We start from the raw sequence: 14,937 nt of genomic DNA, 5'->3' as shown, positions 1-14,937 counted from the left end.
AACAGGCCCGGACGTGATAGCTGATGTCAGTGAAGGCAGTCTCCTGGTAGAAGCACCGGCTGCTTCTGCCCCGAGAGAGTTGAGGAGTGGGTGTGCAGGGAGGAAGTGGAGACAGGATTAGGAGACAGCTTTAGGGAACTGTGGCTGGTGAGGGACGGAGATAGAGGGAGAAGTGGGAGGTGGGTGAGGGGAAGGTTTGGTTGTTTGCAGATGGGAGGGACTGGAAGAGCTATACCTGGGGATGGGAAGAGGGTGAAAACATGGGGGAGTGATGGTGTTTGGGGGCCCAGAGGGAGCGGAGGGCTCAACCTTGGAGAGGAGTGACTCCGGGTCTGGGATGGCTACAGAATTTGAAGGGCTCAAGGCAAAATGAAAATGCAGGTCTTGTTCAAAAAGTGCTAAGAATTCAATTTGATGACTCTTGGAACCTGGATGGGTAGTGGGCAAGAGGCTTGCCTCAGTTTAGCTGTGGCCTTTGGCCACCTGGCAGACACACCTGGGGCAGAGATGGTCACTGCCACGCTCTACACCAAGATCCCAGCCCTGCGTCCATCTCCCTCTAGAGTTTGCTGGGTGCTGGTGGGAAAGGGGAGGCTAAGTGGGGTCCAGGGGGCCATTGGGTACCAGAGGAGCAGGTGGCTAAAAACCTTTCACAGGGCAGCGGGCAGGTGGCAGGAGATGGAAGGTGTGAGCAGAGGCTCCATGCCCTTGGCACATGCTCCATTGTCCCATCAGACTTCCCTTACAAAGCACAGATTCAAAGATAGAATGATTAAGAATTTCAGGATGGGGACCTCAGAGCATCAGATTCCAAGCACAGGACCCTTTAGTGCTAGGGCACTGGTGGCCTGTCCATGAAATTGGCCCTGCTCCTCATCCACTTTAACAAGAGATGATGGATTCCAGTGGAGGTAGGGAGTGGGCAGAGATCTGACAGAATCCACTGAAAGTGGAGATTGAGTGGCAGTAATGAGGAATAGGATGGGATGGGGGAAGAGGCTCGAGAAAAAGAAGGCTGAGATGTGTCCAGTTGCATGAAAGAATCTGTAGATTAGTTTCTTCTTGCTGCTGTAACAAATGCTACAGATCTAGTGGCTTGAAACACACAAATTTATTATCTTACGGTTCTGGCAGTCAGAAGTCTGAAATTGGTCTCACAGAGCTGAAAAATCTGGAGACACAAGAGTTCCCAGACTTTTCCAGCTTCTAGGTGACCTGAATTCCTTGGCTGGTGGCCCCTTCCTCCATCTTCAAAGCCAGCAGCACAGCATCTTCAAATCTATCTCTGCTTCTAACTCTCCTACATCCCTCTTTCACTTATAAAGACCCTTGTGATTATATCGGCTCCTCCAGATAATCCAGGATAATCTCCCATCTCAAGATCAGTTAATTAGCAATCTTGATTCCACCTGCAACCTCAGTTCCCCCTCGCAATGTAACATGTCCATAGATATTAGGATGTGAACGTCTTTGGGGGTCTGTTATTCTACCAACTACAGTTTTTAAGGCTGCTTTATGGCTGTGAAAGAAAATCCACATGGTTTAAACAAAAGTATGTTTATGATTTACTTACCAGAGGTCAGTTTGATCACTTGATGATATAGTCAAGGACCCTTTTCTTCTTGCACTCTGCCACATTCAGAACACTATCTTCTCCAGGTTTGTCCCCTCATGATCACAAGATGGCTGCCAAACCACCAGACATCACATTCAAAGCAGAACAGAGGTGCCAAAGGGGCTTTCTCTTAAGGCTGCAATCTTTTTTGTTTGTTTTGGGGGTAGGTAATTAGGTTTTTATTTTTTAAATGGAGGTACTGGGGATTGAACTCAGGACCTTGTGCATGCTAGGCCCATACTCTATTCCTGAGCTATCCCCTCCCCCACAAAGCTGCTCTCTTTGATTAGAAAGGAGAACTGAGAGTTTGTTCTACAGTTCCACGGCAGAGAGGAAGGACAGACAGACCAGATATGTTGACCAACTCGAGCTGAATTTACCAGCTGGAAATCAGGAAATGCCAATTCCCAGACGCAATGTGGTATCAGTGTATAGGAGTGAGGGGTCCGGGTGGCCTGAGGCAGAGATTAGTTTATGGCTGGGGTCAAAGATGATTCTGTGGCCAAAGCTAGGGGTCAGCATGTGGCTGGGGTCAGTGTGTAGCCAAGATCATGAATAGGTCCATAGCATGGGTCAGGAATCAGGCTATGGCTTGAGTCAGTGGTCACTCTGTAGTTTGAGTCAAGTATCAAACTGGAGCTGGGATCAGAAGTTTGTTTAGTGTTTCTCTGCATCTCGATCTCTCTTGTTCTCCTTCTCTGGAAAGACCTATTTTATATCATATATGAATACAGGGTGAGAAATGCATGATAAAAACCTCTGCAAATATAGAAACACTGACTCTACATGTGAACCACATCTAGAAGTTATGTGGACGTACACAAATGTAGCTGGTGGGGTGATGCCATTGGGACCATTTTTGTCTCAGATTTCTCTTATTCCAGTCTGTCCTTTTTGCAATAGAGTAACATTAAATTTAGAATGTTATTATTTCCTTTAATTATGTTTTATACCCTCACCCCCACCACACCCACAGACCCATTCAATATAATAATAATGCTAGGAAACACTCAGACAGCATTAACTATGGGCAGGCACCGTTCTAAGCCTTACATGTATTAACATATTTAATTCCAACGACAGCTCCATGATGTCAGTACTATTATGACATCAGTACATTTTACAGAAGAGGAAGGAAGCACAGGGAGGTTACTAATGGCCCCCGAGCCACACAGCTGGTCCTTGAAGCACCCTGAGTTCCTAATGTATGTCAAGACCTCTGCCAGGTGCTGGAGGGGTTGGAGGGAAAGGCAGAGATGAAGAAGAGGTGAGGTGGGGAGAGTGGTGATCTCCCACGCTTAGCTTTCTGGGCGCAGAGGCAGGCGCTGGGGCCAGAGTAGACCACTAGGGGGCAGCAGGAGCCAAGGAGCTGGCCTCCAGCCAATCTGATCGCAGGCCGGCTGTCCTCAGCTTGTCAATAAACATTGTGGAAAGGAGGGGATTTTGAGGAGGAACTGGTCCTGTCCGGTTGCTGTCAAGGAGCTCAGTCATGTTAATCACAGGAGCAGCTGGGCATCGCCTGGCCCCCACCCGTCAAGACATCTGCTCCTCACCTTGCCTTGTACTTTGCCCGCGGTCACACAGGTCTGAATTGGCAACGGCAGGTTCAAACGGAGACAGGATGACTGCAGAGTCTCAGTGCTCTCACCTGTAAAGGGGTATAAGAATCTAGACAAATGGTAGACGAGTGGTTAGGAGTCAGGGTACATCATGGAAAAGTCTCTGGTTCTGATCCAGTGGGGTCATAACTCCCTTGCAGTGAGGGCTCAGAAACTTCTTGCTGTTTGTGTGTTTTTTTTTAATTAGTAACTTTCGTGGGAAAATAATGTCAGAAAGGTTATTCAACAGGATGTTAAGGGAGATACACCTTCAGAAACAAAGATGCACTTCGGGACCGCCCACACGGCGCCAGGTGCTGAAGCGGGGGATGGGATTTCCGGTGGTTTTCACTTTCCTATTTATACCTTTAGGTTTTCTCTGAATCGGAGAAGGCTGGCACATGCCAATTTAGTAATCAGAAAAAAAGCAATAGGTAGGGGTTTTGTTTAAAAAAAAAAAAAAAAGAACTAAAGCGGAAACAACCACCACCTGCCACCTCCACCCTCTGGAAAAATCTTTGTAAAATCAAAGCTTGGGGTGTGTGGGGTTGGGGCGGAGGGCCCCGAAATCAATGCCTCTGGAGGGTTTCCGGGTTCTGCTGAGGTCTTCCAACGAGTCCCCAGCCACGTGTGGCCCCTTCTGGTGCTTCTGCTACCCTGGAGCGCCCCTCCTGCTCTCCGCACATCTGGTCCAGCCCCGCGGGGGAGCCGGGAAACTCCTGCTCCGGGCATCTCTCTCAGCCCACACCTGCTGCCTACTTCCGGCTCAGGCGAGGGGGTGGTCCTGCATTGGGCCCACCTGATCCGCTAGACGCTGTCCCTCCGTGGCTCTTGGGGCAAACATTTTACTTAGCTCATTCCTCTTCTCTCTAGTTTCATCTTTCTGGATCCTTTCCTCTCCCCTCCACGCTGAGGCAACTGATAAAGTTATATGTTGAACTCAAATGATCTACCAGCCCTGTACTGACCAATACTGTAATCAGTAGACACTTGTGGCTATTTAAATTTAAATGTTAATTCAATAAAACTAAAAAAAAAAATCAGTTCCTCAGTCACACTAGCCACGTTTCAAGTGCCTAATAGCCACACATGGCTAGTGCCGCTGTATTGGACAGAGTGAAAGTTTTCCATCACAGCAAAAAGTTCTGTTGGACAGCACCATTCTAGACCCTCCTTTGTCTCGCTGTAAAATCCCTTCCTAAGATTATTCTTTGAACCAATGTTCTCTTTTTTTTTTTTCTGACTCCTTTCCTAAAAATCTAAGGTAGAAGTTTGATCCACATTCATAATTTGAGAAATTTAGTTTTGTTTTAGCAAGTGATCTCAGGGAGTAATTAATAAATATTTGAATGAAGGAGGGACTTGCCAGGGCTAGTGTGGGGAAGCCCTGACCCACGAAGGAGTAGGCATAAGCTAGATGGCGTGGGGGACTGGGGCAGAATTAGCCAACTGCAGCAGGAGTCGTCAGGGGCTTACCAGGGAGGTTTGGAATGTCTACTGAAAACAAAAAACAAACAAAAAAAACACACAACCTCAAAGTTGAGAATTACGTTTTTTCATTCAGGGACATTACTGAGAGCCATATAGCCCAGGACACAGCCTCTCAGATAACCTCTGAGGATCTGTTCCAAAGAGGTAACGGAGGAGACAGGATATATAGGAGTATTTGCTGAGGGGAAACAAAAAATGTAGTTGAACATCAAAAGATGTCTGCTAATCACAAAAAACTGACATCTCAAGCTAATGATTTTAATGGTTTTCTATGTATGAGAAGATGCGAGAGTCTGGGCTTACTGAAATGATTCCTTTGATATGCATCGTAACCATCTAGGGCCAGTGTGTCCTTTCTCCATCCTGAGTTCCCCTCAAGGTGCGCCGTCAGAGGTGTTTGGTGGTGGGCAATATTTGTTGTTTACTGAATGGCAGGCAACTTTGTGTGTGTGTGTGTGTGTGTGTGTGTGTGTGTGTGTGTGTGTGTGCAGGAGGCAGCCCAGAGCAGTGTCCAGGGCTGAGAATTCTAGATTTCTGAGCTGTTTGTACCTTTTCACTCTTGTCACCTGTGCCCCTGCCAGGTCGGAGTAAACCCAGGAGGTGATGATAACATAGACAATCTTCAGGACAACCCTCCAATGCGGATTTTACAAAAGATGAAACAAAGGCCCAGGGAGGATAAAGGGGACATGGCAGAGATGGGGGTCTGAGGCTTTACACCCTGAAGACCCTTCTCAATTCTGTTGGCCTTGCAACCCAGCCACCTCTCCGGCACTCACACAAATGTATTTTCTCTGTTTGCTGCTTAGTTTTAAATTTTGATTTTCTGAGATGACACTCAGGCTAAGTGGACCAGGGCTGACTTTTGAGTTGGCTCTTTGCTGTGCATGAGACAGCACCCCATGATGGCTGGGAGCGCTGCAGTCAGGCCTGGGCTCAAATCCTGACTCCAGGACTTCTGAGCTGTGTGGCCCTAAGCTTAACCTCAACGTCTCTGAGCCTGCTCCCTTCAACCTGCTCACTAGAGCTGTGACATAGTCAATGAATATCACAATGTAGTGCTTTGTTCTAAATGGTTATTTTTATTTTAAATTATTATATTTCATCATAAAAAGCTCTTGAAGGCAAAAGGTTCAGAGGGCTAGTTCAGGATCTGCCACTCACTGCGTGACCTTGGGCAAGTCCCTTTTCCTCTCCAGAGCTAAGCTTCCCCATTGGTAAACCAGGGGCGTGCAGTGGTGACTCAGGCAGCGGAAGGGATAGATTTGGGCTCTGCACAAAGGAGGCACTTCTCACAAACGTCAGGCTGCTTGTGAGGTGGTGAGCTCCCCATCACCTCTAGTGCATTACACAGAATATCAGAGCAGGAAGGAACCTCAAATGAGCCGAGCCCCTCATTTTGCAAGCATGGCATTCGGGGCAGCTACCCAGAGACACACAGTGATCACAAAGGAGCTTAAGATCCCCTGCCTGCCTGTCTGAGGTCCATTCTATACACTGTCCACCTGGATGTCAAGCACAGATCACCCACAGAGAGCCTGGGCACCAGAAACACTGCCTGAATTCGGTCTTGGGTCTGCCACTAGGTGTGTGACTTTGGCAAAGTAGCAGCTGCCGTCCCAGCCCCATCCACATCTCCTCCATGCACTGAGAACTGCTCAAACACCCCTCACTCTCAGTCTGAGGACTTTTTTCCTGGAGCAGCTGAAGTGTTGGGGAATTAACACCCTTGAAAGCAGTCCTCAACCAATGACAGCTGGGAGCTGGTAGACAAGTAGCCCAGCTTCCCACCTCAAGGCATGCGCTGGGCGTGCCTTTCCAAAGCTCCTCAGCAGGGTGAAGTATCGGTTACTCTGTGTGCTGTCTTCCCCGTGTGCCTCCTGCCCTTCTCAGCCTCCCTTCCCCACTCTCCACACAGAGTTTCCTGGGATCACCTCCTACATCCACAAACTGCACTTGAGTCCCGGTCTCAGGGAAACCCAAGCAGAGATAACATGTTACTTAATCTCTTGGATCTCGGTTCCTTTGGCTGGGAGAATTCAATGAGTTAACAGAGATAAAGTGCTCACAACAGTGCCTGGCAGGGTGTTTGTTTAATGAAAGAAAAAAAAAAAAGGAGATAAAGAACTTTTATTTCTACAAAACTCCATCCTCTCCCGTTCCTCCCTCCTCAGCAATGAAACAATCTCTGAAGTGCACACAAACAAGCATTTCTCAACTTGGGGTCTGGACAGATGTGCAAGCAATGTGTCTGATGTCAGCACCTGGAACGCCCAGCTGGCTGGATCAGGGGATGTCAGCTCCTCCCTCTGTACCACCAATGCCAGCAACAGCATCCACGGGGGCACATGCGAGCCCCAAGGTCGCTTTGCATGCTTGTTCTGGGGATCCAGTGCTTAACAGGAGCCCCTGGCCTTACAGCTGGGTGGGAAATTGTCACTGCTTGGTTAATCACAATTTTTCATGTCCTCTGTTACCCTACTCGACTAAGCACCTCTCCACAGCTTAGACTCTGCCCCCAGTGCCTTGACATCATGAAGCTCTGTTAAATGAATGGGCAAATGACTACCCTTTCTGGACATCAATTTCCCAAGGCCTCCCAAGTCATTCTCCCACTGGCTTGGTTAAGTTTCCAAGCTCAGCATCTAATTCATGAGATGGCGGCAGCCAATCTCAGGACTGGGCAAGGCATGGGCAACAGAGAGATTTGGTGGAGAAAACATGCTTTGAGCAGGCTCGACAGGGATAGTCCACTGGAGCAGCTGTGGACTGATGAAATGGCCAACGGCTCGTTCACAAACCAAGGTGCCCAGGAACCGTCTGATCCCTGCAGGTGCCTGCTGTGGGCAGAGCTGCCTGGCGCCCTCACTCCCAGGGGATGTGGCGAGGCCGGGCCAGTGTTCGGAGCTAGGGGCGTCCAGTCTGTAATCTCTGTCCGGTGTTGGACAGCTTTACAACTTCATCCCAGGGTTCTCCGAGTCTTTCGGAATTCTGCCAGCCTGGCTGACTTCCAGGGGGAGGCGTTTCACAGGCCTGGGTAAGACCCAGTCCTCACCTGTAGACTTCAGCAAGAGGGCACACACCTAGGAAGCGTCCGTGCACATGGGCCCTGGGGAGAGCACAGCCACCGCTGTAGGGGGCTGGCTGGAGCTCTGAGCATTGCTGGGGGCAGTCTGGAAGGACAGGGGAAACTTACCCTCCTCTGAGACACCCAAGGGGGCTAGGGAGGCCAGACAGAGGCTGGTCTCCGGTGGAACCCCCCCAGGCAGGGAGTCCGGGGACCTCAGGGGGCTCACTAGGGGTGAGGACCTGTCTCCACAACAGCAGCCACAGCAGGGGCTGGCCATGACGTGGGTCTTGCCACGCTCCTCCTGGCCGTGGCACTGCTTCAGGTGGCCGCACAGGTGGCAGGTGAGGGCTGAGTAGACAATGCCGCTGCCCAGGTCGTTTTCGTCCCTGAGGGGGTCTGGGGCCTGCTCCGGGGAGTGCAGGGGCTTCTGGCCATCTTCTCCCTTCACCACTGGCTCCAAACTAGGACACTCTGCGGAGCGGCCTAGGAAGAGCAAGTCCTGAGGGCTGTGGGGGGGCTCCACGTCCAGTCCAAAGGTGAACGAGGGGATGGGGGCTGTAGCAGGGGTCCCGGGGCAGCCAGGAGTGAGGCTCTGGAAGGGCTTGTAGCCCCCTTGCCCACTGCCAGGCTCCACCCCAGATGTCCCTGGGCAGATGGCACTGCCAGTGAGCAGGCTGGAGAAGGCCTTGTACCCAGCTTCCCCAGAAGGGCCGAGGCCCGCCGCCCCACTGTCTTGGGCATTGCCCTCCCTCACCGCGCGCACGAACTCCCGATAGCCACTGCCGGGGGCTGAGGCGGCGGCCGGGGCCGTCCTGTGCTGGAGGACACTCTGACGCAGGATCTCCTCCCAGGTTTCTGGATCAGGCTGGAGTGCAGCAAGTGGCTCAGAGAGCTGGGAGGCGGCAGGGGTGACGGGCTCCACGTTCCCCCAGCGTTCAGCCGGCTGTGGGTCTGAGTCACACTCTTCAGAGCCAGAGGACTGGTTCAGGCAGGTGCTAAAGCTGCGGTAAGCGGGGTTGTTGGCGATGACAGCGGGCATCTCGGGGAAAGCCAGGCTGGCTGGGCTCTGAGTCAGAGTGGCTGGAGGACTTGACGATGCCTTCTGGGGCCCTACACTTGGGAACTCGGCCCAAGGCATCTGAGTACTTGCATCTTCTGAAGATGGAAGAAGGCAGGACTCCTCCAAGCCCTGTGGGCTAAGGCCCCCATTTTCACCCCCGAGAAGGTCCAGGAACAGACTCTCTGTCAGCCGGGCTGCAATGCCCTCCCTGCCCTCCTGGAAGCTGCCCCCACTGCTCTCAGGCGATGGACAGAAGCTCCCTTTATCTTCCTCTACTTCCTCCTCCTCATTCTCCACTGGGGCCTCAAACAGCTCCACGCAGCGCACCACACTGATGCTCTCTGGCCAGAGGATGGTCTTGCTGACCTCCACAGGGTGCCAGGCTGATTTTCTAGGACCCTGGGAAAGCCCATTTCTGGCAGCCTTAGAGGAATCCTCATCCTTTTCCATGCCATGCTCTAGGAAACAGGGCAAGAGCTTGGTAAGACAAGTCTTCCAGTGCCTGCAAAAGCAAAGTTTGATTAGGGATCAGTTTCTCCACTTGAAAAACTCCTATTCATCCTTCAAAGCCCAGCCTGATGTCAGTCTATTGCAAATATGCCTCCAGATGTAATAATCAATAACCTGTTAGTCTACCCTTACTACTAGATTGGGAATGCCTTGAAGGCAGAGCCTGTGTCTTTGGGATTTCTGGAGCCTGGCATATAATATATTGAATAAGGAAAAGTGTCAGGGATGATGATATTTAAAATACTTACTAATACCACAGCGTAAGTCATGACCAGTTAGAATGGCTGGAGAGTCCTAGGGCTGGGGCAGCACCCTGGAGTCCCCTGCTGTGCTAGATTGCGGGTACCTTTCCTTGCTGGATTATGGGTAGGTCTGGGAGGCCCTGAGAGAGATACTATGAGGGCCAGGGAGATGGTGACATGCCCAGGGGTTCAGGACAGTGACATTTGCCAACCAGTATACCACTATGTCAACAGTTTAACAACTGGTATAGCTGCCCTGGTTGTTACCTCCATCAGCCTTGCTCAGGAAAGACTGGGCATCCCAAAGGGGTTCAGCATGTGCCTGACCCCCAAGTTGAACTCAGGCGGCTAAGCCAGCAGCCAACCTACCCAGACCACTCCTTCCCCTGCCACCCCTCAAAGCCCAGTGTCACAGGCCATGTGATGAACACCAAGGAAGAGAAAACAGACATGTTGTGGGTGTGACCCCATTCTCCAGATGGGGCCCACCACCCCAATTCCACCCCCTTCCAAATCCAGGGAGGCTATGACCTAAGTTTGTATACATACGGGCACTTGGCTGCTTCCTGGACTCGGGACCGCTTCCCCCACAGTGACACCTAAAACATAGAGACAGTCAATGAAACAGAGCAGCGAGGGCTTCCCGCCCAGCCTGGCATCCAGGGATGCTCAGCACAGGTTTGCTGTGAAAAGACTGTGAGTCTTGACATCATATAAGTCTGAGGTCTGATCAGGTCACTTCCACTCTCTGAGCCTCGGTTTCCTGAGAATGAATGAGACTTCCCTAATATGTTGCTGTGGCTGATGGCAAAAATGGCCACAATTCCCTGAAGCTCCTTTCATCCCTTGAATCTGGCCTAGCCATGTGACTTGTTTTAACCAATAGAATGTAGCAGAAGTGACACTGTGCCAACTGGGTCAGCCTGCTGGAGGACCAGAGACACATATATGGTTTAGTAACCTCCCTGGCCACAGGTGAGAGTTAGCCAACTGCCAGACTTGTGAGTGAGGCCACTGGTACAGGCCCAGCCAAGATCTGCCCCCAAGCCTGGTGTAGGATTCCTCTACCCCCACTGCTGAGCTAAGCCCAACTGCAGACCTGCAGAAGCAAGAGCTATTGTTTATCGCTCTAAATATCAGGGATGATTTGTTACACAGCAAAAGCTAACTGATACATAAAACACTTACTACATGCAGGATGCTGTAATACACACTTTACATGTACTGCCTCTGTGAATTGCAAACATCAGCCCCATTAGGTAACCACTGCTATAACCAACAGGAAGAAACTGAGGCTCAGAGAAGTTAAGCAACTTGTTAAGTCTACACTACAGGTAAGTGACAGAGCCAGTGTTCAAAGCCAGCACCACTGGACTCCAGAGCCTGCCCCAGGGTCCCTGGAGAATTGAGGACACTTGGACATTCTGTTCTAGACAGGACCTGTATCCCCCTCCCTCCTTCCTAGAGAACCCTGATAGTGCTCAGACAAACCCCACGTGGCCATCACATTGGGGAAGCTAGCCCAGGGGTGGCCACCTGGTTGATCTCAAGTATTCTCACTCCCTTATAGGTGAGTGGTTTAGGAAAGAGGCTGTGATATAATTCAAGCCAATGAGAATTGAGAGATCGACTTGGTGCTTTGGGGGCAGTTTCCTGCTCTTAAGAGGAAGACACAGGAAGCCTGTCCCCCTCCCCTGGTACAGTCACCTCCCCAGGAGATGACATGCAGGTGACCTCAGGGATCATCTCCCAAAGGAGGGGAAAAAAAACCAAGAGACCAACCCCAGAAGAACCCACCACAGGCTGAAAGAACTGTCATGGAAGCCAAGGAGAGGGCAGTGAAAGCCTCTGGGCTCCTAATGACCACATGAAGCTACTGAAACCTTCCTGACTTCCCACAGGAAACACCAAAAGCCCCCGAATATCCTTAACTTCCCAGACATCTTGAATCCTACTTCCTGGTACACGCAGTCTGAAGCATCCTCCCCAGCCTGCTCTCCTACCTGAGAATCCTGGATGACGATAGCCACCAGGGGGCTGTGAGCTGGGTTGGGAATTTGGTCCCACCATTCCTTCTTAATCCTGAAAAAGAAAAGGACGAGGTATTGGTCCCTGAATCACTAACAGGTTGATGTTCCTCCCATAAAAAAAAATCATAGTTGCCAAAACTTATTAGGAGTCACATTGATAGGTTTTTGGATGTCTCACTCTAACCCCATGAAACAGGTTCCACTGCTGACCCTACTCTACAGATGAGAAGACTGAGGCCTAGGGAGGTGAAGTGACAGCTGGTGAGCAGAAGAGCTGGGTTCGAGCACCAGCATTCTGCTACTCAGAGTAGAGTTCCTGCCATGGCCGCCTCTGCCCCAGGGGAATGAGTCCTAGGGGATTAGGAGAGATTCAAGCTGCAGAGAGAGGATTCTGAGTTTCCCCTTCAACAACCTTTGTTCTGGAGCAGCTGAGAACAAGGTGCCAGGGAGAGGACTGGGATGGCCAGAGAGGCTGGAGGATTCCTTCTCCCTCCCTGGGTCGGCCTGGAGCCACAGTGTCAGGGCTGGGAGGGAATGTCCTGCTCTGGATTAGCCGCCGCCCACTCCACTCCATCAGTCAACACATATTTATTGAGCACCTACTGTGTACCACTCACTGTGCCAGGCCTCAGGGTCACACAGTGAACAAGACAGGCAAAAATCCCTGCCCTCACAGAACTGACCTTCTAGAAGACGGAGACAGACAAACAGATGCAGAAATGATTATAGGACATCATTCATTCCTGGCAATAAGTGCCAGGGACAAAAATAAAGAAGATAAGGGAATGGAGGGAGGGGAGGGTATCACTCAGTGGTAGAGCACGTGCTTAGCATATGTGAAGTTGTGGGTTCAATCCCCAGTCCCTCCATTAAAAAATTTTTTTTTAAATAAAATCTAATTACCTCCCAACAAATAAATTTTTTAAAAAAAGAAAAAAAATTTTTTTAAATAATAAGGGAAGAGAGAGGAATGGAGGGTGTGATCCAGGAAGGCCTCCCTAAGGAGGTGACTTCTGAGAGGAGACTGAAAGTGGAGGAGGAGGGGGTCCTGAAGATGCCTGGGGAAAAGGCTTTCCAGGCAGAGAACACAGCGAATGCCAAGGCTCAGAGGGCAGAGGAACTTGCTTGGGGTGTTCAAAGAACAGCAAGGAATTTGGAGCTGGAACACAGTGAGTTAGGGTGGGGAGGACAGGCAATGGGGGAAACAGGCTTAGAAAGGGGGGAAGACCAGCCCGGGGAAGGCAGAGGCATCAGTGACAGATGTGCAGAGGGGACCTTGCATTCCCTGCACACCTACTGGGTCCCTGCCAGTCTCAGTGCCTTGCACATAGTAGCTGCTGAATAAATATCTACCGTTGAACCAAAGGAGACAGGCCGACAGATCAGAGGGGGACATCCCACCCGTTCCGCACTCTAGGGGGCTGGCTCGGAGGCACCCCATGCTGAAGCCCAGGACTCACTTGATGATGCTGAAGTAGCAGGACAGGCAGATGGCCAGGATGATGACGCAGGAGATGCTAACGCCCAGTGGGAGGCGCTGCTCCAAGGGCTCCTGGTAGTCTGGAAGTGGGAGGGCAGCCGTGAGCCTGCATCATGCTAAGTCCAGCCTGGTCTCCACTTCCCAGAGCTGAAGACTGAGGCCTCAGGAAGGCGTCCTCCAAGACCCTGTGTGCACTGGCCCCCGCCACGCCCTCCTGCCCCCCGCCACGCCCTCCTGCCCCATCCGCCCTCTTGCACATTGAGCCCTGGCCACACAGGCCTCCTTGCTGTCCCCTGCTCCTCCAAAGCTCGGTGCCACCTCAGGATCTTGAACTTGCTGCTTTCTCCTTCCTGAATCATAGAGGTCAAATGCAGAGACTCTGGCGCTAGACGCCTCAGTTCAAAGCCTGACTCTCTCAGACTTGCTGGTGACCCAGGACAAGACCCTCATCCTTCTCTGTGCCATGGTTTCCTCATTTGTACAAGGGGGCAAATAACAGTACTAACTCACAGGGCTGTTGTACACTTGAATATATGCCGCACTCGGAGCAGCGCCTGCCCGTCCATTCGCATAGCTGGCGGCTTCTCCTTGATCGCTGTCTGGTCCAGAGTTCCCTCTCACCCCCTCTCTTTTGTTGCCCCTTCCCATCACCCCATTCCCTTCCCCTGCTTTATTTCCTTCCCAAACTTACTGTCATCCCGATCTAGAGCTCATTTATATTTTTGTTTACTTGTGTATTTTCTCTCTCTCCCCTCCAGCATGTCGTTTCCACAAGCACAGGGGCTTTTGTCTGTCCTGTTCACCACTGATCCCCTAGTATCTAGCATGTAGTAGGAGCTCAATAAATATTTGTGGAGATAATGAGTGAGTACCTATGGTATCTATTCCATACAAGCTACTGCCCTTCCCTTCCCCAGGCCAAAGGAAGAATTGAATCAATTTGACAAAACTTTCCCAAGCACCTACTGTTTGCCTGGCGATGTGCTGGGCACTGGAGACATAGACCCAGAGCAGATACCACCCATAGAGCTCGTGGACCGGAGTGAGACAGACGGTCAAGGGGTATCCATGGAACAGGCTGAGCAGTGCTGAGAGGGACGTGCGATTGGCTGGGGTGTGGTACTGCCAATTGCCACTGTGCCCAGCACTTTGAAGAATCCTTCTTTCATTGAATGTTCACAACAGCCCTCTTTCTCCCCATCAGATAGATGATGCCTGGGGCAGCCTCCCTCACCCAACAGCTATCTATCACCTTTTCTTTGCCAGGCAGCAGTGTGCCCAGCCTGAGGTTTGGGCCCATCAAGACTACCCTGGCCCCCTTTCCAGACATTTGAGTTCCCAGACTCCTGTGCAGTTGGGAGAGGCCCTGTGACAGTCCTGGCCAATGAGATGCAAGGGAAAGTCTGCCAGAGAAGCTTCTAGAAAGATTTCTGCTCCCTGATGAAAGAGATAGCTGCACGGGGTACACTCCTTGTGGCAGACTTTCAGTTGCTTTGGGCCTTGGGCTTGAGGATCTGGGCAGTAGACAACATGGGGGCATGAGGCAACAAGCACAAGAATAAAATACTACCATGCTAGGGATGGCAGTGGGAAAGAAGACAAGACTGGAATGACATCACCGAGCGGCTGTATGAACCTGGGATGGTCCACTGGTAAGACTTCATTTTATGTGAGATAATTCAGTATCTCTATGGAAAAAGCCATGTGTGATAAAGTTGCCAAGATTTGTTCTGGAGACACAGCTACCAAGTGAAGGACTGTGTTTCCTAGAATCCCTTGCAGCTACACGTGGCCATGTGACCAGTTCCACCAATAGAATTTGAGAGGAGATGGTGGCATCA

General features: G+C 51.0%; 1 protein-coding gene across 5 annotated transcripts in view; it reads right to left on the bottom strand.

Moving 5' to 3' along the window:
* Window positions 1–6,761: 6,761 nt before the first annotated feature.
* IL4R (interleukin 4 receptor) overlaps window positions 6,762–14,937 on the bottom strand; it is a 36,803-nt gene continuing 28,627 nt past the window's right edge. For all 5 annotated transcript variants that reach the window (XM_031433015.2, XM_031433017.2, XM_064478539.1 and 2 more), the window contains 4 exons: window positions 13,077–13,176; window positions 11,590–11,668; window positions 10,136–10,185; window positions 6,762–9,336 (listed from right to left, as the gene is read on the bottom strand). In XM_031433015.2, coding sequence (XP_031288875.2) covers window positions 7,788–9,336; window positions 10,136–10,185; window positions 11,590–11,668; window positions 13,077–13,176 — 1,778 coding nt within the window. In that variant the 3' untranslated portion in view covers window positions 6,762–7,787. The remainder of the gene's footprint in view (window positions 9,337–10,135; window positions 10,186–11,589; window positions 11,669–13,076; window positions 13,177–14,937) is intronic.

This window comes from Camelus dromedarius, chromosome 24 (genome assembly GCF_036321535.1).
Source record: "Camelus dromedarius isolate mCamDro1 chromosome 24, mCamDro1.pat, whole genome shotgun sequence".
NCBI lineage: Eukaryota > Metazoa > Chordata > Mammalia > Artiodactyla > Camelidae > Camelus > Camelus dromedarius.
The sequence above is the reverse complement of the archived record's forward strand: the minus strand, read 5'-3'. Positions and strand labels throughout refer to the sequence as shown.